This window comes from Physella acuta, unplaced genomic scaffold (genome assembly GCF_028476545.2).
Source record: "Physella acuta isolate Inbredline_101_S28 unplaced genomic scaffold, ASM2847654v3 ptg001666l, whole genome shotgun sequence".
NCBI lineage: Eukaryota > Metazoa > Mollusca > Gastropoda > Physidae > Physella > Physella acuta.
The window spans coordinates 125,001-150,119 of NW_026733179.1; the positions used below are offsets into that span (position 1 = coordinate 125,001).

Below are 25,119 nucleotides of genomic sequence, written 5' to 3' on the forward strand. Positions count from 1 at the left end.
TAAAACATGACATGTAAAAATATGACATTTGATGCAGTCGAGCTATAAGTTACAGTATGAAAATTTACATCATTTGATCAGTTGATTAGGTAACTACCTCACTATCTTACTACCTCACCATGATTTGATTTACTGTCTTAACTTGCTTATTACAAAATGTGTACAACACACTGATAGTACACATATCTGTTATGTACAATACACTCATGTGAACAACATATTGTTTGTAGAATACACAGATGCGTACATGACGTAAACAACACAATGATGTGTACAGTACACTGATGCGTACACATATCTATTACGTACAATACACTATTGTGAAAAAGATATTGATGTGTACATTACATGTTTAAATGACATGTACATCACACTGACATGTACACTGATGTGTACAAGATGTGAAAGAGGCCATGTGTACAAAACACAAATGCGTACATGACGTGTACAACACACTGACGTGTACAACACACTGATATGTACAACACACTGTGTACAATACACTGGTGTTATACAATGTGTACAAAGCAGATGAGCCTATCTTTTAAAATTAATTTTGTAAAATATAATATTACAACTACCATATAGAAAGTAGAAGCAAGCATACAATTCACATTCTTTATCGAGTTCGTAATGAAAAGCAATGGTAGCCAGTCGGAAAACGAATTTGTCTACAAGTAAACACAATTACAAAAGCACGAAACAAAGAGAGACAGATTTTCCTAAACTTTCCAGGGTGTACTTTAAGAATATTGACAAGTTATTTTTTTCAAATGCCTAAAATTATATATTTTTTTACAAAAGAAAATAGAAACTATTTGTAGGTTAAATTATATAAATAATTTCAGAGGAATTTTGTTTTCAATTAATAGGATAATTACATGTAGATTTTTAAAATAGATTTTTAAGGATTACTTCCCTTTATCTTTTTCCTTTGTTTTGCTAATTCATTCAGCTATATCATACCAGACACCCTAAAATTACTACGTTCAAAAAGCCTATACAAATACATCATTGTCATTCTAGGGTGACTTGTTATCTGTATCCAAGCAATATCTATAAAGGCGTTACGTCTATAAGTAGGTAGATACCTTCCAAATAAATTTATAATCCAACTTTTTAATCACACCGATAATCACAAGTATTTGTAAAGGATTAAATTTAGCCCAATAATAATAGCTCTCCTAGATTTGTTTACATTAAATAGTCCTGTATTACAGGCCAGTCTTGAATTTTTTTTGTAACTTTCTGTAGTACTAAGTTCTTAATTTAACTTACATACACAAATCCATTAAGGGAGATAAAAATATATTCCTATCTAGAAAAGTTCAGGTAAAGTTTTGAATGTGTTACACAACGAATGCTTGAGAGACACCAGGAAATTATATATTTTATCCCCTTGAAAAAAAATGTCCATTTTTAACCATGTAAGTTGACTTGAAATACCCATAGTTGTAGAGTAAGAAATGTAAATGTCCATTTTTACTATTGTAAAAAAAAAGTAAATGACCATTTTTACTATGGTAAAAAAAAGCAAATGTCCATTTTTACAAGAGAGCATGTGTGTGATCGATGACGTGAGATGTCCATTGTCCACACAAGCATGGAGATTAACCCGACAAATTGACTTGAAATATTGCATAGAAAAGTCGTATTTAAAAAATCCATATTTTTATTTCAATGTCGGAAGCCATCTTTTGACGGAAGACCATTTTCTTACAGCAAAAAAACTTATTATCCACTGAATGCCACTTTATCCAGAAAAAGCCAGTTAACCAATCAAGGCAGCAAACAGAAGGTCTACCAGAATGTTTTCAGCGCATGAGCTAGTGCACTCACATCACAAGCATCTATAGCTATAGCCCGATACAAGCTATAGCACAATACAGGTAAGAGCCCAATACAGGCAACAGCCCAATTCAAGCTATAGCCCAATACAAGCTATAGCCCAATACAGGCAACAGCCCAATTCAAGCTATAGCCCAATACAAGCTATAGCACAATACAAGCTATAGCCCGATACAAGCTATAGCACAATACAGGTAAGAGCCCAATATATTCAAAAGCCCAATTCAAGCTATAGCCCAATACAAGCTATAGCACAATACAAGCTATAGCCCAATACAAGCTATAGCACAATACAAGCTATAGCCCAATACAAGTTATATCCCAATTCAAACTATAGCCCAATACAAGCTATAGCACAATACAAGCTATAGCCCAATACAAGCTATAGCACAATACAAGCTATAGCCCAATACAAGTTATAGCCCAATTCAAACTATAGCCCAATACAGGCAAGAGCCCAATCCTAAGCTGAGGCTACAACCCACACTATGTTCGATTGATTTTCTTTTAGATATCCAGTATCGATTATTCATCAGTCATCGTTTTATCATCTTTTTTATCCTCCTTACTCGTCGTCCTTTAAACCGGCTAGGACGTTGTCGTACATGCTGATTTTGGATGATGACACCTGCTCAAAGGTCATGGGGCGGCGCGCGGAGGGGTACACCAGAGGCTGGGGTTCCGGGATGTCGTCGTAGCCGCCGGATTGCTGCTGTGGTGATGAAGTGGACGTCCTGTACTGTTGCTGTTGCTGGTGGTGGGTGGTGTATGGGCTGGCGGCGGACTGACGCTGCAGGCTCTGTTGGTGAATCTGTCGCGGGGCGTAAAGATCTTGCTGTTGCTGGCGTTGGTACTGCATTTGTTGTTGATGGTAGCTGTTGGGAGACTGGTTCTGTTTTGGTGGGAGCATGGGGGTGCGTTCTACCGGGTTGTCGTAGTCGAAATCGTCGGGTTGGTATTGGATGTGGGCGGGTTGGGGTTGGGTGAACCCGGGTTGGTGGATGATGTAGCCACGCTGGGGTTGGACGTCGATGTTGACGGTTTGGATGTTTTTGGGTTGTTTGTTGACGCGGGCGTAGTCGACGCTGTCCTGTGGAGTGGGTCTCTGCTGGGTCGGGGTCACGACGTGCTGGACGGGGATGGACCTCAAGGTCGAGTACTGTGACCCTGACCCAGATTCCGCGTACCCGGACTCGTTCCCGCTAATTATAGAAACACTTTTAGGATACGCATACGTGTCGAGGGAGCTTCCACCCCCCGAGTATCCACCTTGGGCTGAGCCATATCCTGCTTGTTGACTTCCAATTGACCCAGCGTACGTTTGACTTCCGGAAATCGTGCTGTGGCTCACTTGACTTCCGGGTGACGGAAAAGGCTGTTCTGCCGGTAAAATCCGTATCCCGCCAGTTCCGACGTCGGCGCCCCCGACGGTTCTACCGCCGGCGCCCCGCGGGTCGTGTTTAACGCCCTCGCCAAAAAACCCGCCGGAGAAGGAGGGACTTCTATCAGGCTGGCGCCCCCCTACGACGAAGCTCCCCCCTTGCATGGCATTGGGCGGGCTCTCGCCGTAGGGTCCAACTTCCGGTGCCATGGTCACTTTTTTCTGACCCAAGGTGCCGTTTCTGTTGAGCGTGGAGTTGGCGGACTTCAAGGCCGAAGGGCGGCCTATACTGGCGTACCCAGGCGACTCCGTCATGTACTCGTCCGTCCACTGGAACTCCTGGGAACAAAATCAGAAAAAAAATGTTTTTAGAATATACAGGAGGAAGTTAGAATAAAAATAAATGTTAATTTTTTTTAATTTAGCCAATATGTGTTAAATATATACTTTAAACTTTGACCGTCCAGCGCGTTGACCGTCCAACAACTCAATCGTCCAACACTTTGACCGTCCAACACCTTGACCGTCAAACACCTTGACCGTCCAACAACTCAATCGTCCAACAACTCAACCGTCCAACAAATTAACCGTCCAACAACTCAACCGTCCAACAACTCAACCGTCCAACAACTCAACCGTCCAACAAATAAACCGTCCAAAAAACCAACCGTCCAACAAACTAACCGTCCAACAAATCAACGGTCCAACAAATCAACGGTCCAACAAATCAACCGACCAACAACTCAACCGTCCAACAACTCAACCGTCCAACAACTCAACCGTCCAACAACCGTAAACAACTCAACCGTCCAACAACTCAACCGTCCAACAAATCAACGGTCCAACAAATCAACGGTCCAACAAACCAACCGTCCAACAAATCAACGGTCCAACAAATCAACCGACCAACAACTCAACCGTCCAACAACCGTAAACAACTCAACCGTCCAACAAATCAACGGTCCAACAAATCAAACGTCCAACAAATCAACGGTCCAACAAATCAACCGTCCAACAAATCAACGGTCCAACAAATCAACCGTCCAACAACCGTAAACAACTCAACCGTCCAACAACTCAACCGTCCAACAAATCAACCGTCCAACAAATCAAACGTCCAACAAATCAACGGTCCAACAAATCAACGGTCCAACAAACCAACCGTCCAACAAATCAACGGTCCAACAAATCAACCGACCAACAACTCAACCGTCCAACAACTGTAAACAACTCAACCGTCCAACAACTCAACCGTCCAACAACTCAACCGTCCAACAAATCAAACGTCCAACAAATCAACGGTCCAACAAATCAACGGTCCAACAAACCAACCGTCCAACAAATCAACGGTCCAACAAATCAACCGACCAACAACTCAACCGTCCAACAACTGTAAACAACTCAACCGTCCAAAAACTCAACCGTCCAACAACTCAACCGTCCAACAACTCAACCGACCAACAACTCAACCGTCCAACAACTCAACCGTCCAACAACTCAACCGTCCAACAACTGTAAACAACTCAACCGTCCAACAACTCACCCGTCCAACAACTGTAAACAACTCAACCGTCCAACAACTCAACCGTCCAACAACTCAACCGTCCAACAACTCAACCGTCCAACAAATCAAACGTCCAACAAATCAACGGTCCAACAAATCAACGGTCCAACAAACCAACCGTCCAACAAATCAACGGTCCAACAACTCAACCGACCAACAACTCAACCGTCCAACAACTCAACCGTCCAACAACTCAACCGTCCAACAACTCAACCGTCCAACAACTCAACCGTCCAACCAATCAACCGTCCAACCAATCAACCGTCCAACAACTCAACCGTCCAACAACTCAACCGTCCAACCAATCAACCGTCCAACCAATCAACCGTCCAAAAACTCAACCGTCCAACCAATCAACCGTCCAACAAATCAACGGTCCAACAACTCAACCGTCCAACAACTCAACCGTCCAACAATCCAACCGTCCACCTACCGTCTGCACATCCTGGTCCCTGGTCCCGTAGAAAAAGTAGGCCAGCTGACAGACACACAGACAGACGAGCAGACCTGAGAGGGCGAACCCCAGCATGATGCCGCCAATCACACGGAGCCTGCAGGAGATACAGGGGACACGTCAGGTGCCAGACTTACTTGCGGACAGGTGGGTGTCAATGGGGGGGGGGGGGGGGGGTTAGGTCACTTTTTTAAAAAATGGGATTCTGGTAGATTTGTGTAGTTGGTGATTAAGGTCATTTGTTTTAAGGGATTTAAGTAGATTTGTGAAGTTGGTGGTTAAGGTCATTTGTTTTAAGGCATTTAAGTAGATTTGTGAAGTTGGTGGTTAAGGTTATTTGTTTTAAGGGATTTAAGTAGATTTGTGAAGTTGGTGGTTAAGGTTATTTGTTTTAAGGGATTTAAGTAGATTTGTGAAGTTGGTGGTTGAGGTCATTTGTTTTAAGGGATTTAAGTAGATTTGTGAAGTTGGTGGTTAAGGTTATTTGTTTTAAGGCATTTAAGTAGATTTGTGAAGTTGGTGGTTAAGGTTATTTGTTTTAAGGGATTTAAGTAGATTTGTGTAGTTTAAGTAGATTTGTGAAGTTGGTGGTTAAGGTCATTTGTTTTAAGGCATTTAAGTAGATTTGTGAAGTTGGTGGTTAAGGTTATTTGTTTTAAGGGATTTAAGTAGATTTGTGAAGTTGGTGGTTAAGGTTATTTGTTTTAAGGGATTTAAGTAGATTTGTGAAGTTGGTGGTTGAGGTCATTTGTTTTAAGGGATTTAAGTAGATTTGTGAAGTTGGTGGTTAAGGTTATTTGTTTTAAGGCATTTAAGTAGATTTGTGAAGTTGGTGGTTAAGGTTATTTGTTTTAAGGGATTTAAGTAGATTTGTGTAGTTGGTGGTTAAGGTTATTTGTTTTAAGGGATTTAAGTAGATTTGTGAAGTTGGTGGTTGAGGTCATTTGTTTTAAGGGATTTAAGTAGATTTGTGAAGTTGGTGGTTAAGGTTATTTGTTTTAAGGGATTTAAGTAGATTTGTGTAGTTGGTGGTTAAGGTTATTTGTTTTAAGGGATTTAAGTAGATTTGTAAAGTTGGTGGTTAAGGTTATTTGTTTTAAGGGATTTAAGTAGATTTGTGTAGTTGGTGGTTAAGGTTATTTGTTTTAAGGGATTTAAGTAGATTTGTGAAGTTGGTGGTTGAGGTCATTTGTTTTAAGGGATTTAAGTAGATTTGTGAAGTTGGTGGTTAAGCTCATTTGTTTTAAGGGATTTAAGTAGATTTGTGAAGTTGGTGGTTGAGGTCGTTTGTTTTAAGGGATTTAAGTAGATTTGTGAAGTTGGTGGTTAAGCTCATTTGTTTTAAGGGATGTAAGTAGATTTGTGAAGTTGGTGGTTAAGGTTATTTGTTTTAAGGGATTTAAGTAGATTTGTGAAGTTGGTGGTTGAGGTCATTTGTTTTAAGGGATTTAAGTAGATTTGTGAAGTTGGTGGTTAAGGTTATTTGTTTTAAGGGATTTAAGTAGATTTGTGAAGTTGGTGGTTGAGGTCATTTGTTTTAAGGGATTTAAGTAGATTTGTGAAGTTGGTGGTTAAGGTCATTTGTTTTAAGGGATTTAAGTAGATTTGTGAAGTTGGTGGTTAAGGTTATTTGTTTTAGGGGATTTAAGTAGATTTGTGAAGTTGGTGGTTGAGGTCATTTGTTTTAATGGATTTAAGTAGATTTGTGAAGTTGGTGGTTAAGGTTATTTGTTTTAAGGGATTTAAGTAGATTTGTGAAGTTGGTGGTTAAGGTCATTTGTTTTAAGGGATTTAAGTAGATTTGTGAAGTTGGTGGTTAAGCTCATTTGTTTTAAGGGATTTAAGTAGATTTGTGAAGTTGGTGATTAATGCCGTTTGTTTTAAGGGATTTAAGTAGATTTGTGAAGTTGGTGGTTAAGGTCATTTGTTTTAAGGCATTTACGTAGATTTGTGAAGTTGGTGATTAAGGTCATTTTATTTATTTTTATTTTTTCATCTTTTTTTTAATCGGATTCACGAAGATTTTGTTTAGAAGGTGTATATAAAAATGTACTTCAAAGTTGGTCGATCAATAAAAAATGAAGATGATGTAATAGATATATAAGGTGAACAGGTAAAGATCAGGTAAAGAAAAGATTAAGCAATAAAACTAGATCGATGAACATTTGGGGATTAGACAAGATGACCAAGTAGAGATTAGACAAGATTAATAAGTAGATATTAGACAAGACGGCTAAGTAGAGATTAGACAAGATGACCAAGTAGAGATTAGATAAGATGACCAAGTAGAGATTAGATAAGATGACCAAGTAGAGATTAGATAAGATGACCAAGTAGAGATTAGACAAAATGACCAAGTAGAGATTAGACAAGATGATCAAGTAGAGAGTAGGCAAAATGGCCAAGTAGAGCGTAGACAAGATAGCCAAGCTAAAATAGACAAAATGACTAAATAGAGATTAGACAAGATTACCAAGTAGTGACTACATCAGTTGACCAAGTAGAGATTAGATGATCGAGTAGAGATTAGACCATACGACCAAGTAGAAAATGGCCAAGATGGCCAAGTATAGTTTGATAAAGAAGAACACTCATAGGTGACTAGAAAAGACTCAGCAACGTTGAGTTAACAAAGAAAAATGACCAAGTCTGACATCCATACTTACACTAGACTGCCAATGCCGCCTCCGATGGCCAACAGAATGAGCCCCAGGAACAACAAGATGATTGACGTGGCCAGGATGACCATCACGACCCTCGGGGGGACGACCCACCGCCGGTGTTTCTTCAGCTGCAGCTTGGGGGACCCACCCCGGGACCCACCCCCGGGCTCGTCATCGTCAACCAGGAAACACATTCTCAAGGTCGAATAGTTGACCCCCGGGTCACACGCTGTGAGTGTTGATCACTAATCCAACGTAATGTGACCCAAATCTTTAAACACTTGGTTGAGTTAAGACGGGGGGTTGAAGTCTTGACATAACCAATTCAGCCAATGTCAAGTTCAGTATCCAACCTTCACCTTGCGCATACGCCTGACCGACATTCTGAAAAATAAAAAATAAAAATTTAAAAATATTTTAGGTGGATTCGATCGACTTTCGAGTTGATAAACTTCAGATAAGTTAAACTAATACCTGGATTGATGGAAGTCCCCTCCCCCCTCCCCACATCACTCCACAACCCCCCCCCCCCCCCCCCCAACACATTTTTACCTCCCCTCCCCGCGCCACATTCCCTTCCTGATCTGGTGTAACGTTAGATATAAATAGATCTCACAGGGGAGATAACCCAGGTACCCAGGTGGGACGGGTATCACGTGCATCGAGTGCTCACTCAACCCCGCCCCTTAACGGCTAAACGCACGTAAAAGTGAGCATACGGTGAGCCACGTGACCGTTTTTAATGCCAATGATACGGCTAGCAGACACCAATGGTGTGGATTGATGGTAGACACGTTAGAATTAAAGTAGATTTATACCCACGACACAATACAGGTATCCACACCATAGACTTCTACATCACAGATAGCCACAACACTCCACACATAGCTACACTACACAACAGATATTCACAATACACACAAATATTTGCAATACACACAGATAGCTACAATACACCACATATAGCTACAACACACCACAGATAGCTACAATACACCACATATAGCTACAACACACCACATATAGCCACAATACACCACATATAGCCACAATACACCACATATAACCACAACACACCACATATAGCCACAATACACCACATATAGCCACAATAAACCACATATAGCCACACCATATTACACTTAGCCATAACCTCAGAACAGATCAGAGACGTAGCGACCTATTTCGGCGCCCTGGGCGGACTATCAATTTTGCGCCCTCTCTCCCAATATTTCTATATTTCCTGTCTGTGAAAAAGCGCCCCCCCCCCCCCCTAAGTTGGACAACTTTGTGTCGCTTCTTACCAGTTACTATCCCGTAACATTTTCTATTTCGGGGTCACAACATTTTTAAATAACTGTGTGAAGTCTTTTATTTTATTCTCGTAACTTTGATTGTTTATAACTCATTACTTCAGCTTAAGATGAGCTTTTAAATTATTTTTTCTACCCCATTTGGCGCCCCCTTATGGTCGGCGCCCGGGGTGGCCGCCCCACCCGCCTTCCTCTAGCTACGCCACTGGAACAGATTGCGTTAACCGCCACAGATATCCATAACCATCATACACAGCAACAAAACACTATAGATAGACAAAACACAGAACATAACAAACTTACAAAACCAAAAACAGACTTAATAACCCACTCAAACACCTCATTAATAGCTCGTCCATTTTTCTAGCTATCCCATAATTTACGCAACAAACTTAACAATCACCTTCAGCACATTTCATGACGTCATTAAACACAAACATAAAACACCCCATTATAATTATCTCCATGACTCACCGAGTATAAAAAATAGCAAGAAATTTCTGCTATGCTTTCTGGAAATTTTCAGATTTATTGGTATTTAGACGAGGCAGAGTTGCCATAATTTATAACCACGCGTGTTGGTCCGCATATTTATTATGATAGATTTATACAGAGCTGTTTTTAATCCTGCCTGTATTATGTAAATATTGATATATGACCTGGTCAGGCTTTATTTTATTTACACATACTATCACCGATAAGAGATTAGTCTAAAACCAGTGTTTCTTTCAGACTTTCTTCACGTCGGGGGGTGGGGGGAGAGGGAGGGGTTAATTGAAATTTTCCGGTGGGCGGAGACTGATAAAAGTATATATTTTCTATATAAATTCTTTCGTTCGGAGGGGTGGGGGTGGGTGGAGGAGGGGGGAGAGAGCGGTAGACGTTCTTTGGGTGGGGGTGGGTGGTGTAGGGTTAGGGTTAGGGCTAGAGATGCCTGAAACTCAGACAAAAACCACGTGAAGCCAATCTACAGACAGGTTAGTCTTTAGAGGATGGTCTGAGTTGTTGGTATACAACACGAACAGAACTATGCGGGAAAATGGAATAAAAATGAGGTTTGATTATAGTAAGCAAAATTGTTACAACCGTTGATATATGTGTCGTAGAAGAATCATTGAACAGGATTTTAAACGAAAATTGAGCGAAATAAAAATTGTCCACACTGGAAAATTGCTCTATTGTGAAAATTGAGCGAAATAAAAATTGCTCAATAGTGAAAACTGACCGAAATAAAAATTGCTCAAAATAGAAAATTGCTCTATATTGAAAATTGAGAGAAATAAAAATTGCCCAAAATTGAAAAATGCTCATAATGAAAAGTGCGCGAAAAATTGACCAAAACTGGAAAATTGCACACAATAGATATTGCGCAAAAGTAAAATTGCACACTAATGAAAATTTACACAAAATATAAATTGCGCAAATTGAAATATTGCACAAAATTTAAATGTTCTAGCAAATTAGAAATATACTGGTAGAAACCAGAATCAGAGAGAAAAAAAAGACATGAATAAATATTGCTAGTACAAAGTTTTGAATATCAACAGACAGTATGGCCCCATAAACAGTGTTTACATTAGAATTATTGGGGAGGGGGAGAGTTGGGGTAGCTTCTTCAGGTCTACAAGGTATTGTAAACAAATAAACTTTTCTTACCCCATACTTTCAGAAATCTCAAGATGGAATCTTTGGCATTTCCCGGCCTCCGGGGGGTGGGGGGGGGGGGGGAGGATTAGGTAATGGACTCACAGTCATGACTGTCATACTAATTAATACATTCATTAGAGATGTTTCCATGGTTACTTGACGGCGTTCGTCTAACAATATCTAACACGGTTGTTGTTGTATATATATATATATATATATATATATATATATATATATATATATATATATATATATATATATATCAGACGCAAAGGGATGGTAGAGAGCTAGACTGCTATCATGAAAGTCTCGAGTTCGTATTCGGGTTCAAGTAAGTAGAACGTCCCTGAGTCCATCCAGCTCTGCTAGGTACCTAACTCACGTTATAGAAAGCAAAGGCGGCTGGGCATAGTGCTGACCACACTATAATATGCCGATGTCACTGAAACATATGAACTCTACTTCATCTGTCCCATGTGTCTTTGGCACAGGTAAAGAAGATAAACAGTTGCAAACTTTTCAGTATAATTAGGGGATAAATACAAAAAAAAAATCAGCATTTTTGTTTCAGCTGTTCATGGCTATAAATAGAAATTAAAAGAAAAACCAACGCAATATGTGCACTCACACGTTCGCACGCGAATGTGTTTAACAGCGGTTAAACCACGGTTTAACATTTACTTGCACGCATCTTGTTATTTACGTACACAGCACGCGAGTCTATATTTAGCTGTTGAGAAAGACGAGCATTCATGGGGTTGTTTTTTTTTTTTTTTAAACAAATGCTGATAACAGAAAGACGGAAATGCAGGAGTTATCTCGCTTAGAGAAGTTCGGTAACTCTGTCAGGAAAATATTTAGTTAGGCCATTCCTGTTTACAGCCAAGGAGACTTGTTAATATAATATTTTTTTTGTTTTAGTTTATATTTCGAAATTAAGGTGTTCATTAAATGTTTTTTTTAAAACATCATTTTTTTTTAAAGTGAAGTGTTGGTTCAATTTGCTATGACGGAAGCGAAAGGGGAGGTGATGGAAGTACCATAGTTGAATTTTGGCAAACGTCCATTTGAGCAATTGTTGAATTTTGGCAAACGTCCATTCGAGCAATTGTTGAATTTTGGCAAACGTCCATTCGAGCAATTTTTGAATTTTGGCAAACGTCCATTCGAGCACTTGCTGAATTTTGGCAAACGTCCATTTGAGCAATTGTTGAATTTTGGCAAACGTCCATTCGAGCAATTGTTGAATTTTGGCAAACGTCCACTCGAGCAATTTTTGAATTTTGGCAAACGTCCATTCGAGCACTTGCTGAATTTTGGCAAACGTCCATTCGAGCAATTGCTGAATTTTGGCAAACGTCCATTCGAGCACTTGCTGAATTTTGGCAAACGTCCATTCGAGCAATTGCTGAATTTTGGCAAACGTCCATTCGAGCAATTGCTGAATTTTGGCAAAGGTCCATTCGAGCTTCTTTCTTCTTCTTCTTCGTGGTTAATTTTTAGTGTTGGAAGGGATCGAGCCTTATCTGCTCGAGGGTTCGAACTCGAGATTTTTTTCGAATTTATCAACCATGAGCTTTTGCCGACTCGACCACGCCTCCACCACAATTAAGGATTACGTGTCAACTGGTTATCCGCCATTGACTCCGATTTCAGCCTGCTTTTCTTTTTGGATTTGCTTCCATAGCCTTTGTCCAGCCAAGCACAAACTACAAGGCAGCAGTTGTTTGATTTTGGAGATTGGTTGGTTCGATCTCGAGACTTTTCGTTTAGCAACCATGAGCTGTACCGACTCGACCACGCCGCCCCCTGTCCATTCGAGCAATTGTTGAATTTTGGAAAATGTCCATTCGGACAATTGTTGCAGTCAGCCAAAACAAACGTTCAATCGGACAAACGTTCATTCCGGCAAACGACCTTCAGGCAAATATCTTTCGGACAAAAGTCCGGCTCCCTGGGGAAACTCTCATACGATGACGTATGTCTGTATATTACAACATATCTATTGTCTTGTTTATTACATTAGAACTTTCAAAACAGCTGATCACTCATCAACCTGCGAGTAGTTTGCCAACTGGGTTAAGCAGGGGGGAGGAGGGGAGGGGTGGGGGTGGGGGGGGGGGTTCTGATGTTTGTATGTTTATTTTTCTGAAGCCGATTGATGTCTAACTAAACACTGAGCTAATCAGAGCTCAATCAGAGCTTAATCGGAGACTAAACAATACGGCTTCGTGTCGAATAGACAGACAGGAAGATCCAGGTAAATCTAAGTAAATCTACAGGTAAATATCAGGTAAAACTCATGTTTAATGGGAAGAATTTGGCAAGTATAATATGGTTAAAATTATTAGAAGATGCAGGTAAAAATCATGAATCGGGTAAAATCAGGTAAAAATCAGGTAAGAACAAAAAAACAAATAAGAATCAGGTATTTATCAGTAATCAGGTAAAAATCAGGTAAGAACAAGAAAACAAATATGAATCGGGTATTAATCAGTAATCAGGTAAAAATCAGGTAAAAATCAGGTAAAAAATCAAGTAAAAATCAGGTAAAAATCAGGTAAAAATCAGGTAAAAATTAGTCAGGTAAGAGTCAAGAATCAGGTAATAATCAGAAATCAGGTAAGAATCAGGTAATAATTAGGAATCAGGTAATATTCAGTAATCAGATAATCAGGTAAGAAGCAGGTAAGACTCAGTGAGAAAAGAGGTTAAATCAGGTAAAACAAAACAGGTAAGAATCAGGTAAGACATCTTCGTCTAGAACCACTTGTTGTCATCAACAGCCACTGTGAAGGGGAAGGGGGGGGGAGGGGTTACTGGTGAAAATAGATGAGAACTTAATTGAACTGAGGAATTTTTTTGTTGTTCACTGGCGGAGTGCGCATGAGCAGGAAATATTTAGCAAGAGCTGAGTCAGCAGAATCTGTGGGAACACAGTTGGTGCCGCTAGTCTCGTCTTGTTGTGTTTGTTGTGTGACAAGGGTGCGCTTTTGGCAGGAGAACGGTGCTAGAGGTTCTCGTGTTGGTGGTTGTGGGGGTTGTTAGCAAGTTGTGGTGTCGGTTGGTGTGTATCAGTGGTTCTCATGTTGGTGGTTGTGGGGGTCGTTAGCAAGCTGTGGTGTAGGTTGGTGTTTATCAGAGGTTCTCATGTTGGTGGTTGTGGGGGTTGTGATGGTTGTGGGGTCGCTAGCAAGTTTTGGTGTAGATTGGTGTGTATCAGTGGTTCTCGTTTTGGTGGTTGTGGGACCGCTAGCAAGTTTTGGTGTAGGTTGGTGTTTTGGTAGTCGTGTGGTATCAATGGTTCCCACGTTGGTGGTTGTCAGTGGCGTAACTAGGGGAAGGCGGGTGGGGGCACCGTAGGGCGCCGACCACTAGGTGAACCAAACAGCTGAATTATACCCAGAAGAAGTTAAGTTGTGAGATACCAAAATATTAAGGGACAGCGACTAGTATAAACCTTTTTACAACGTGAATAAATATATAAACTGGAGGGGGGGGGGCGCAAAAGGATAGTTCTCACCATGCACCGAAATGGGTCGCTACACCACTTGGTTTGTGCGTCACTAGCAACTTATTATTACAGCAGGTTCTCTTTGTCATAGGCGTCTAAATACGTTTTACAACCATAGAATAATAAATACACGAATTATTGAGACTACAGAAGCGTGACGCCAATGAGAGAGCCAGAATCAGGGGCTCTGCCGGGGACAGCACACCAATTTTTAACTTGGTGTTTCTGGGTCTTGTATTTATCCAACATCACTAAACAGAGGCTTCAAACACTGGGTGTCATATTCAACACATAAATGTTCCTTAAGTAAATCTCGCTCAATTTGAGATTATATTTTACTTTGATACACGCTCTGATTTTATCTATTTGATTGGTGAACAGATTCATGTTTGACTTATTGAATGCTCACACATGGTATTAATATTGTTAAAATGTCCGCTGTGAAAAAATGTGTAGTTATGTTGGTTTTATATAAGGGGAGAGGTGTAAACAAAAACAGCGCTAACGTTTCAGTTTATTCTCAAAATTTAGACACATTTCTTTTTAATGCTAGTTTTCGTTTAGAAATTTTTATTAATTTTTTTTTTAAAAGAAGACCATTTTTGAAAAAAAAAATTCGCAGGGGGAGTGAACAGTCCCACTGCTCCCCTACTGCCCACGCCTCGGCTTTTTGGTCTTAGTCTATATATCTTTGTTAGTCTTAAAAGTTAAATAATATGCTTAACGAAGAAACTATAAACTATAAAAAATAATATATATTTTATGTATATATATATATATATATATATATATATATATATATATATATATGATGCTAGTAATTATTCAAGACGAGCTAACGCTTCACATTTGTCCAATTAATTAACGTTGTTATAAAATGAAAGTTCGTTTCTGGTAACAAAATCAGAGTAATGTATTTCATCTGTTTCATAAGATGGGCTACCAAATCTCGTGTTATCTCATGGGGTGTAAACTAGCCACGTACATGGTGGGAAATGGGGCGTCTTGTCAGGTGGGAGGTGGGTAGGGTGGTCTAGTGGGGTGGGTGGCTGGGTGGATGGATGAGTGAATATGCTTGTGGGGTGGGTAGGTGTACGGCTGGGTATGGTGGTGTCTGGGTTATCATCCTTAAACTCATTAGCATTCATTATAATTAGTTTATTTACACACAACCGCGTGAATCTTGCGCGTGAAGTAAAGCGGGTGGTATGAGTTAGTCACGTGATACGTTTGTTTAATTAACGTGTTTATAAATTGTGTGGAGGTGTGCGGGACGCTGGCAAGTGTGCGGGGGGGGTGTGAAGTGGGGGTGTATATAGAGGTGGGGATTGAAAGTATATTTTCGTTTAATGTGTGTTATAAAATCAAATTTAATTACGTGTGATTCTGAATGAATCAACGGCTGTGTGAGCGCTTGAGGGTGTTGTTAGTGTGAGTGTGTGAATGTGGATAAGAGTGTGTGTGACTATGTATGTGTATGACTGGGTGTGTGAAGCTCCGTGTGTATGTGTTTGGTTGTGATTGCGTTTTAAAATAGTGGGTAAGGGAGGCAGCGATTAAGTTCTGGTTCTAAAGTGTGAGGTTTTTTGTGGGGTAATGTGTGAGCGGTATATAGAGAGGTGGGTGGGTGATGGGTCATGAGTGAATATGTGTGGGTGATGTTTTAAGTGTGGCGGTGAGAGGGTGGGGTTGTATGATGTGTGTGCAGTATTAAGGGTTGTAGCGGTGTGTCGTGTATGTGTGGGGGGGGGGCTGCAGAGACATAACATGTATGTGAGGTATTTATGTCGTGAGAGTTATGCGTGGGGGTGCGTCAATGTGACATGTGGGGTGGGGTGGACGTGAGTGCGAGTAATGTGTGGGGGTGCGGCAAAGTGTCATGTGGGGTGGACGTGTGGGTCAGGTATGTGTGGGGGTGCGGCAATGTGACATGTGTGGGGGTGGGTGGTGGACGTGTGTGTGAGTAATGTGTGGGGGTGCGGCAATGTGACATGTGTGGGGGTGGGTGGTGGACGTGTGTGTGAGTAATATGTGGGGGTGCGGCAATGTGACATGTGTGGGGGTGGGTGGTGGACGTGTGTGTGAGTAATGTGTGGGGGTGCGGCAATGTGACATGTGTGGGGGTGGGTGGTGGACGTGTGTGTGAGTAATGTGTGGGGGTGCGGCAATGTGACATGTGTGGGGGTGGGTGGTGGACGTGTGTGTGAGTAATGTGTGGGGGTGCGGCAATGTGACATGTGTGGGGGTGGGTGGTGGACGTGTGTGTGAGTAATATGTGGGGGTGCGGCAATGTGACATGTGTGGGGGTGGGTGGTGGACGTGTGTGTGAGTAATGTGTGGGGGTGCGGCAATGTGACATGTGTGGGGGTGGGTGGTGGACGTGTGTGTGAGTAATATGTGGGGGTGCGGCAATGTGACATGTGTGGGGGTGGGTGGTGGACGTGTGTGTGAGTAATGTGTGGGGGTGCGGCAATGTGACATGTGTGGGTAGGGGGTGGACGTGTGTGTGAGGTATATGTGGGGGTGGGTGGTGGACGTGTGTGTGAGTAATGTGTGGGGGTGCGGCAATGTGACATGTGTGGGGGTGGGGGTGGGGGTGTGTGTGAGGTATGTGTGTGGGTGCGGCAATGTGACATGTGTGGGGGTGGGTGGTGGACGTGTGTGTGAGTAATGTGTGGGGGTGCGGCAATGTGACATGTGTGGGGGTAGGGGTGGACGTGTGTGTGAGGTATGTGTGGGGGTGCAGCAATGTGACATGCAGTTCCCATGCCCCGTGTGACGAAGGCTGGAACTATTTCAGCCGATGCGGCACCACTTGTCTAGCACGGTGGATGCCAGACTTACCTGAGGTCACAGGTACCCACAGCAGACGTTCTGTGCAGGAAATTAAACTTTAGACGGGGGGGGGGGGGGAATGGACTGTACGCCAGAGAACTAATTAGGCATTGACAAGTTATTCTAGTTTTTTAGTTGCTTTTTTGTTTTTGTTTTTGTTAAATTTCCGAAAAACGAAAATAAAATATATATTTTTTGTTTTTATTATTATCATGTGTTCGTCTGTATAAAACATCGATGGAGTTTATTTTAATTTAAAAAACAACATTTTAGCTAATAAAAAAACGTCATATAATATTCAAAGGTAATTAATTCTACTATTGAAGACCTCATTAGGAATCGTCCGTAATTAACCTGACTCATCTGGGGGGGGGGAGGTTCACACCCTTTGAAATGTGTTATGCGAAGAAGGGGGTCAAGCAACGTGAGGTAAAATTCTATGTTTGCTAGGAATAAAAGTGATTAAAAACATGCTTGGTCTTATTTTAATCCAGGTATTTGTGGAGTAGTTGAATTTCTGGTCGGGGTCTGGATTTGTTATTGTGACTTTATGTGACTCGTGGTGTCACATCCTCTATAAACAGTGGTAAAAGTATGGACGTATAGAGTTTCTGTTTAAATTCTTTTACTAGTGTAAGATGACAATACATCCTAGCTTAGTGACCACATTCTACAATCTTTCTGTCATCATTGCATCAAGGCTAGCGCGGTGGTTCTAGCTTTGGTTCAATAAAATATTAACAATTCTATAAAGCCAACTTTGAACCAATACAATATCCACCAATACAATATCCACCAATACAATATCCACCAATACAATATCCACCAATACAATATCCACCACTGTGACCTCACTGACAGAAACCTTGGGCCTCACTAAGTTCACCCTCGACAAATTTAAATTCACCCAGTTCGGGTTTGAGTCGTCCTATGCGATGTCACTCGGTGCATTATTGATCAGTGGACCATCAACACTTCACTGTCGCCCAATGTGTCAGAGCCCAAAATATTTTCGTCCAGCGTACTTTTATCTAGTTTACTTTCGACATGGCAATACCACCCAGTTTTCCCTTCGTCAATCTTACTTTCTTTGCCCAGCTTAACTACGATAATCTTACCATCGCCCATCTTACCTTCGGCCATTTTTTTTACCCATATTACTTTCGCCCAGCTTACCCTTCGCCCATGTTACCATTGCCCATCATACCATTGCCCATCTTACCTTCGCCCATCTTACCTTCGCCCATCTTACCATCGCCCATCATACCATCACCTATCTTACCTTCGCCCATCTTACCATCGCCCATCTTACCATCGCCCATCTTACCATCGCCCATCTTACATCACCCATCTTACCATCGCTCATCTTACCATCGCCCACCTTACCATCGCCCATCATACCATCACCTATCTTACCTTCGCCCATCTTACCATCGCCCATCTTACCATCGCCCACCTTACCATCACCCATCTTACCATCGCCCATCATACCATCACCTATCTTACCTTCGCCCATCTTACCATCGCCCATCTTACCATCGCCCATCTTACCATCGCCCATCTTACCATCACCCATCTTACCATCGCCCACCTTACCATCACCCATCTTACCATCGCCCATCATACCATCACCTATCTTACCTTCGCCCATCTTACCATCGCCCATCTTACCATCGCCCATCTTACCATCACCCATCTTACCATCGCCCACCTTACCATCACCCATCTTACCATCGCCCATCATACCATCACCTATCTTACCTTCGCCCATCTTACCATCGCCCATCTTACCATCGCCCATCTTAACATCACCCATCTTACCATCACCCATCTTACCATCGCCCATCTTACCATCGCCCAATTCACCATCACCCACCTTACCATCGCCCATCTTACCATCACCCACATTACCATCGCACATCTTACCATCGCCCATCTTACCATCACCCACATTACCATCGTCCATCTTACCATCGCCCATCTTACCTTCACCCATCTAACCATCGCCCATCTTACCTTCACCCATCTTACCATCGCCCATCTTACCATCACCCACATTACCATCGCCCATCTTACCATCGCCCATCTTACCATCACCCACATTACCATCGCCTACTTTACCTTCGCCCATCTTACCATCGCCCATCTTACCATCGCCCATCTTACCATCGCCCATCTTACCATCACCCACATTACCATCGCCTACTTTACCTTCGCCCATCTTACCATCGCCCATCTTACCATCGCCCATCTTACCATCGCCCATCTTACCATTGCCCATCTTACCATCACCCATCTTACCATCGCCCATCTTACCATCGCCCATCTTACCATCGCCCATCTTACCATCCCCATCTTACCATCACCCATCTTACCATCGCCCATCTTACCATCGCCCATCTTACCATCGCCCATCTTACCATCGCCCATCTTACCATCGCCCATCTTACCTTCACCTAGTTTACCATCGTCCATCTTACCTTCACTCATCTTACCTTCACTCATCTTACCATCACCCATCATACCTTCGTCCATCTTACCATCGCCCATCTTACCATCGCCCATCTTACCATCGCCCATCTTACCATTGCCCATCTTACCATCACCCATCTTACCATCGCCCATCTTACCATCGCCCATCTTACCATCGCCCATCTTACCATCGCCCATCTTACCATCGCCCATCTTACCATCGCCCATCTTACCATCACCCAACACACCTCGATTCCCCACACATCACAACCAACATCTGACAACATTCCCCCTATGTCGACACAACGTGAGCAGCATCTCTCTGCACATGTGCCACAATCACGCGTGTTACAATCACGTGCAACCATTGCCAGCTCGCGATATTAGAGACACGTGCCTATCCGACGTTCCACAGCACTCACCTACAGCAACTGCACCCCTGTATAAAGCTTTGATACAAATGTGCATGCGGAGAGTACTCAGCCAGAAACGTAATTAGAAACAAAAAAATAAAACTACAAAAGTAAGGTGTTGTGTTTGAAGTAGTAGGGTAGATTATCTAGGCCGTTGTTGGTAACTAAATTAAACCATACCAAAGCTACAGCATGAAAACTTTACAAATTACACTATACAAAAATTACAGCTTACAAAACTTACAGCATACGCATCTGAAGTATATAAAACGTAAAGCATACAAAACTTAATTTTTCTAAAAATTACAACAAAGTTAATAAATACCATGTAAAAACATGTAATACTAAAAAAAATTAAAAACATAAAAGACGTTTTACACATATAATAGATGTAGATCATTATGCTTTCATAAAAAAAAGACTAGCTTTTATTTTTCATTTTACCACTGACTAACTTTTTAACATCTTTACGGTAATTCTATTTTAGACACTAACCTACAAGCACTGATACCACAGCTTTAAAAAAAAATCTTAAATGTTATAATAGATGCATATACTGCAACCATAACATAATAATCCTATATAACACTAAACATGTAAAAAAAAAAACATTCTTTTAAAAACTGAAATTAGTGAATTTGTTTTTGTTATAGAATTTAGAAAGATCAGCTAAACTAGAATAAAAAACACTGTTAAAATATTACTTTAAAATTAACTCACCGTGCAGTTCAGTATCTGGCAGTTAAATACAACACATTTCTTGTTTTAACTTTTTTTTCCCCCACAAAAGTTTGAAATTAAAAAACCTGGCACTATCATCCACGCGCCGTCTAAATTTAGAACTCGGAATGTCTGTCCCGTTTGGTGGCGCTGTGGGTAGGAGATTATGTGAGCTCGTGCAACCACGGGCAGGCAGCAGATGACGAGTCACGTGAGCGAGGGTTCCGTTTCCCGCCGTTTCTCCATCTTTCAACGGCTGAGGTAGTTGATCGGCCGAGAGCCAAAATTTAATTGTCCAGATATCGTGCGAAAACTAAATTTGGCTTTTTTTTCTTTTCTTTTTTTTTTCTTTTTTTTTTTTAAAGTGGCCTAGAGCTGGATGATTCAGAAAATTGAAATTTGATTTATCAGTTGTAAAAATAGCGCCAAGTCGCAGTGAAATAAAATTTAAATTTAGCTTAGTATTGCTATTATAAATAACCGTAACCATCCTAACCATGGCTCTAGTGTTGCTACTAACTCAGCTCTGACCTTTATCCTAGCACTGACCCTTATAGCAATGTCGAGAGGGCGGATAAGAAGAGTAAAACGACCAGCGATCACCAAGAAAAAAAACATTTTGTAGTAGGAACAATGCCGGGTCTCTTTTACATTTCCCAAGTTGAGCCAGGTACCCATAACAGCTGAGTTGGCTCAATGACACCTGACAAATATCTGTTTACTGGGGGGTACAAATGGCATTATAAACTGGGGGGGGGGGGGTCCTGGAATGTCTTTCATGGTTTTTAATTCAAAATTCGAACATAAAGGATATATTGTTCTGGCTTGTCAATATTGATTGGCTGTTGATAAATTGGCTAGTCAAAGTTGATGGTCTGTTGATAAATTGGCTAATTAAGCTACTGTTGATGGCTAGTCAATGTTGATAGGCTGTTGATAAGCTACTGTTGATTAATTGGCTAGTCAACCTACTATTGATAAATAATTGGCTATCAAAACTACTGTTGATAAACTGGGTAGCTAAAGTTTGTTTTAAAAATGGTTGATTCATCCACTGTACTAGTGTTGATACATTAGTTGCACCAACTACTGTAAGCGATTCCCGTTTATTTGTCTACTACCAAAGACCGATGTAAATACAGTCAACATTCGTAGCACCTACTTCTCTCCCTTAGGTCCCAGCGCGTCCAATTACCTAAACAAGCAGATGTCGACGTCATGCCAATTAACTTAATAAGTTCACACTTTTAAGCTACCTCACCACCCCCTCACCACCCCCTCACCACCCCCTCACCACCCCCTCACCACCCCCTCACCACCCCCCTCACCACCCCCTCACCACCCCCTCACCACTACTGTCATCCACACCCTAATTGACCTAATTTGTAAGTGATTTAAATCTAAGTTTTCAGTAGGAAAGTTTATGTTTGAAATATGTTTAACCTAGGTCAGCCGGAGGTCAGGTGAACGTCCCTGACCTATCCAGCTAAATTAGGTACCTGGCATGATTACAGTAATCAGTAACCAACTTGAGTAAGTAAAGCAAAAACACAAATTTTACCACACGTTTTTTAAAGTTGTTTTTTTAACTACTAGAAATACGTATTGTAAGTCTATAAGACTAATGGACAAGAGAATGGGCGAGTAACATAAAAGAAAAGTTGGCATCAATGGAACTAGCTCAGACGGTCCACAGAACAAGACATCTTTTGTTGTAGAGCAAGATGGTACTCACACTTAACACGGTCAATCTTGAGGGGGTTCTCAAAACGTTTCATGGTCACCTCTTCAACTATTTATGTGGCCCATTTTCTAACTTTTACTTAATGGGACATTTCCCGTTACCTTTACTGTTACTGCTACTGCTAAAATTTTATTATAATTACAAGTACGTTAAATAAATGAAAACAATATTTTTAAAATTTTAAAATACTACCTGCATATATTTTTGTTAGGAATTTTCTTTTATTTTTAATTTTTTTTAGCAAACGCATCTTAGAGCCACGATATCAACACGACCTCCCCCCCATCCCGCCCCAACCTTTATCCCCCCCCCCCTTTCTCACTAAGATCATTGACCTTAGACCACTACCCTCCACTTCTGTGTACTCACCTACCACTTTGATTCTAGAACCGCACTGTTACACCCCCACCACCCCACTCTCACCCTTAAGGTTAAAGATCCGCCCCACCAACTGTCCCCCCTCCCCCCCCCCCCCCTCTAACCAGACACAAGGGTACAGCATGCCTACACCCCCTCAGACATTCGGCGAATGTTTTGACAAGGCTCACTGACACACAAAGTACCGGAAACTGTAGCTGACGGGGCGGTGAGGGGATCAAAAACACGGGCCCGGGGGTACGTAATGAGAACAGACAGCGCTACTGAGGGTACCAACCGACGGCCGATTCTGGGGGTACCGACACATTGACGCTACTGAGGGTTGAGCCCAGGACCACTACTGATGATATCAAATGACGGCGGCTCTGGAAATGCTAAAGGCCGGACGCTACTGTGGGTGCCAGCCCCGGGCCGCTTCTAAGGGTATCAACCGACGCCCGCTATTGAAGGTACCAAACGACGGCCGCTGCAGAAGGTAACGATTTCAGAGATGAGTTGTAGAGCGTAGGATGGGGAGGGTGGGGGTGGTGGGGCGTGAGACTTAAAATCGTTATGGAAATAACCTTTTTAAAACCCTAATAAAATCCTTTCTACCCGACTGTTTATAATTATTGATAAGACATTTTTAAACACGCAACAATAAAAGTGGCATGCGAGAACAAAATAATAACTTTGAACAGGGCATATTGTACAGCTATTTTAAAATTATGGGACGGCGTGGTCAGGTGGTAGAGCGTACGACTGCTAACTCGAATGTCTCGAGTTCGGTTCCCGAGCTTGAGTCCGTAGGACTTCTTCGAGTCCCTCCAGCTCTTATGGGTACCTGACTCACTGCATGAAAAGTTTATCACTAAACAGATGTCCACTATATCCCTTCATATTCCGCAGTCATAGAAACAGGGGACCCCAAAATTCGAAAGGGTCATTTTTATTACATAACTTCTGTAATAACAAAGTTAATCAGCAAGTACTGAGCTACCACCACAAATACAAGAAGCTGATCAGGTATAAAATAATAAAGTTTCCTGCAAGATGGAACAGTGGAAACCCAGAGGAACCTGGCGAAGAACTGGAATCTATCACACTTTAAATTTAATTTTAGAAATTGTTTACGGGGTCTAAAAATAGCCCACCGAGCCTGGAGCGAAGTTATGCCTGGTGTAACGGTTGGTGCCAGGTCAGGTGGCTTGAACGGTGCCAGACCCACCTGACACAGGTATCTGTGAGTGGGGCTAGGCATCTGGGAGATTAGGCATTCTCTCTGGGACCAGGACTTCAAATGTTGTCAGGGATCGGTTATCTAACTGTGGTTGTCATGGTAACTAATGAGGGTTGTTGTGGTAACGCTAATGAGGGTCACGCTAACAACAGCATGGTATAGGATACAGGCACATATATTTTGTATGTGGGTGTACGAAAATATGTGATCTATACTATAAGCAAATGGGGTTGATATGCTAGATGTATATGATTGTTGTTGTAGTATCTCCATGTTTGTAATAGTATTCACAGTTTACGAGTGCTTGTATTAGTTATATATATATATATATATATATATATATATATATATATATATATATATATATATATATATATATATATATATATACTTACAGTATATCTTTGCTTGTAAGAGTACTTGCAATCTATGAGTGCTTGTAAAAATACTATAATAGTACTTTTAACGTATGATGAGTGCTTATTATAGTACTTACAACCTACCTGTGTTTATAAATAATAGTCTTTTTTTTTGCACGTCATATAAACAACTCCTTATCCGCCTTTAGGGTTAGGGTTAAACGTAACAAAATACAGAACTTTTTAAGAAAATTATTAATGACATCTTTTTCATCCTCTTCAATAAAATCTAAAAGTACAATTTTCATATCCTTTTTTTTTTTTGTAATCTTTTTTTTTTGTTGGTAGCGGGTATTAACTTATTGACGAGGATTACCGTGACAAGATCCAAAAAAAAATTCCCTGGCTCACCCACCTCCCCCCCCCCACCAAAAACAACTCCCAATATACATAGTTACTTCCAGGCATCCGAAGAAAGTACTCTCCCCCCCCCCCAAACGAAATGGAATTTCAAGTGCCCCCCCCCCCCCCCCCGGAGAAAAAAGTCTAGAAGAAACACATATTTGATGACAATCCACCAATCATGTGGAGCTCA

The 25,119-nt window shown here is 41.4% G+C and overlaps 1 protein-coding gene across 1 annotated transcript; it reads right to left on the reverse strand.

The window, feature by feature from the left end:
* Positions 1-2,227: 2,227 nt before the first annotated feature.
* Positions 2,228-21,173, reverse strand: LOC131929738 (uncharacterized). The gene is made up of 4 exons (XM_059286087.1): positions 20,825-21,173; positions 7,914-8,294; positions 5,227-5,344; positions 2,228-3,568 (listed from the first exon to the last, which is right to left on the reverse strand). The coding sequence occupies exons 2-4, from the start codon at positions 8,102-8,104 to the stop codon at positions 2,414-2,416; spliced, it is 1,464 nt and encodes a 487-aa protein (XP_059142070.1). The 5' UTR covers positions 8,105-8,294; positions 20,825-21,173; the 3' UTR covers positions 2,228-2,413.
* Positions 21,174-25,119: the final 3,946 nt, after the last annotated feature.